The 1,112-nt window shown below is 44.2% G+C and overlaps 1 protein-coding gene across 1 annotated transcript; it reads left to right on the top strand.

The window, feature by feature from the left end:
* Positions 1-14: 14 nt before the first annotated feature.
* LOC103728342 (cathepsin L2-like) lies at positions 15-1,106 on the top strand (the record flags this gene model as incomplete). The annotated part of the gene is made up of 3 exons (XM_008826395.1): positions 15-167; positions 624-848; positions 1,048-1,106. Coding segments are annotated over exons 1-3 (410 nt in total), but the record flags the coding sequence as incomplete, so codon positions are not given.
* Positions 1,107-1,112: the final 6 nt, after the last annotated feature.

Raw genomic sequence — 1,112 nt, 5'->3', positions numbered from 1 at the left:
TTTACTTTTCCTTGAAGACCAGTAAGGAATTTAAGGAAACAATGATTAATCATCCAGTCTCAAATCTCAGGAAAGGCAAAAGAATCCAGAAACGTCTGGTTCTTGATGATTTCCCCAAATCTGTGGATTGGAGAAAGAAAGACTATGTGAATCCTGTGTGGTATCAGGTATGACGTCGTCACACTCCTCTCTTCCTCAGCCCCTGGGGAGACAAGGCATTGACATCCTGTTTTGGTTGACTGTGGACCACCATGCAGTCCATTTCTTAAACATTCTTTATTCTTTGAACGTTTCATAGATTTGTATAATGTGTATGGATCCTATCTGTCCACCACTCTCTCCTTTCTACTCCCCTCAGAGACCCCACCTCATCTGAACCCCCTCCCAATTCACCTTCTTTCTTGGTCATTAATAACCTCCAGAGATCGGTAGGTACTATCCATATGTGCTTGTCTGTGTTACCATCCACTGGGGCATGAGCAACTTCCAGCAGCCGAGTAGAGTGACCTCCTAAGGCAGCATCAACTGCCAATAGCTCATTTTTTGATAAAGTATGTAAGGGTCCATGTTGTTGTTGGAGTTGCTATTTGTTTGGAGATGACAATCTTTTCTTCCCTGTTCAGAGCAGATGTAGTCCTTGTTGGCCTTTTAGGGCGGTTGGTGCCATAGAAGGACAGATGTTCAACAGAACAGGCAAACTGGTCCAGCTAAGTGTACAGAACCTAGTGGACTGCTCTCAACCTCAAGGCAATGTGGGCTGCCATGGAGGCACTGTAGTCGGTACCTTCCAGTGTGTGAAGGATAACGGAGGTCTGGAGTCTGGAGAAACCTATCCGTATGAACAAAAGGTAAATGGAACTCCTGTGTGTTTGGCATTTCAGCTCAGATTTTAGAAAGTAAAATAATTGCAGAGATAATCCACTGCTTTCAGACCTCGCCTTTAGTTGGTAGACTCTCTCTATAAGCCATCACTGATGCCATGACAGGATTAGTTTTTGCACAGTTGTCCTAGGTGATGGTTTCCATGTGGTTGTTCCTGCTTCTTAGGAACATGGAGGATATGCAAACCATTCCATGCATGATGCAGATTCCTCCACTGTGAAACTGTATGA

The sequence above is a fragment of the Nannospalax galili genome, unplaced genomic scaffold (assembly GCF_000622305.1).
Source record: "Nannospalax galili isolate Female #2095 unplaced genomic scaffold, S.galili_v1.0 C48670667, whole genome shotgun sequence".
Lineage (NCBI taxonomy): Eukaryota > Metazoa > Chordata > Mammalia > Rodentia > Spalacidae > Nannospalax > Nannospalax galili.
This window is presented reverse-complemented; position numbering and strand designations above follow the sequence as displayed.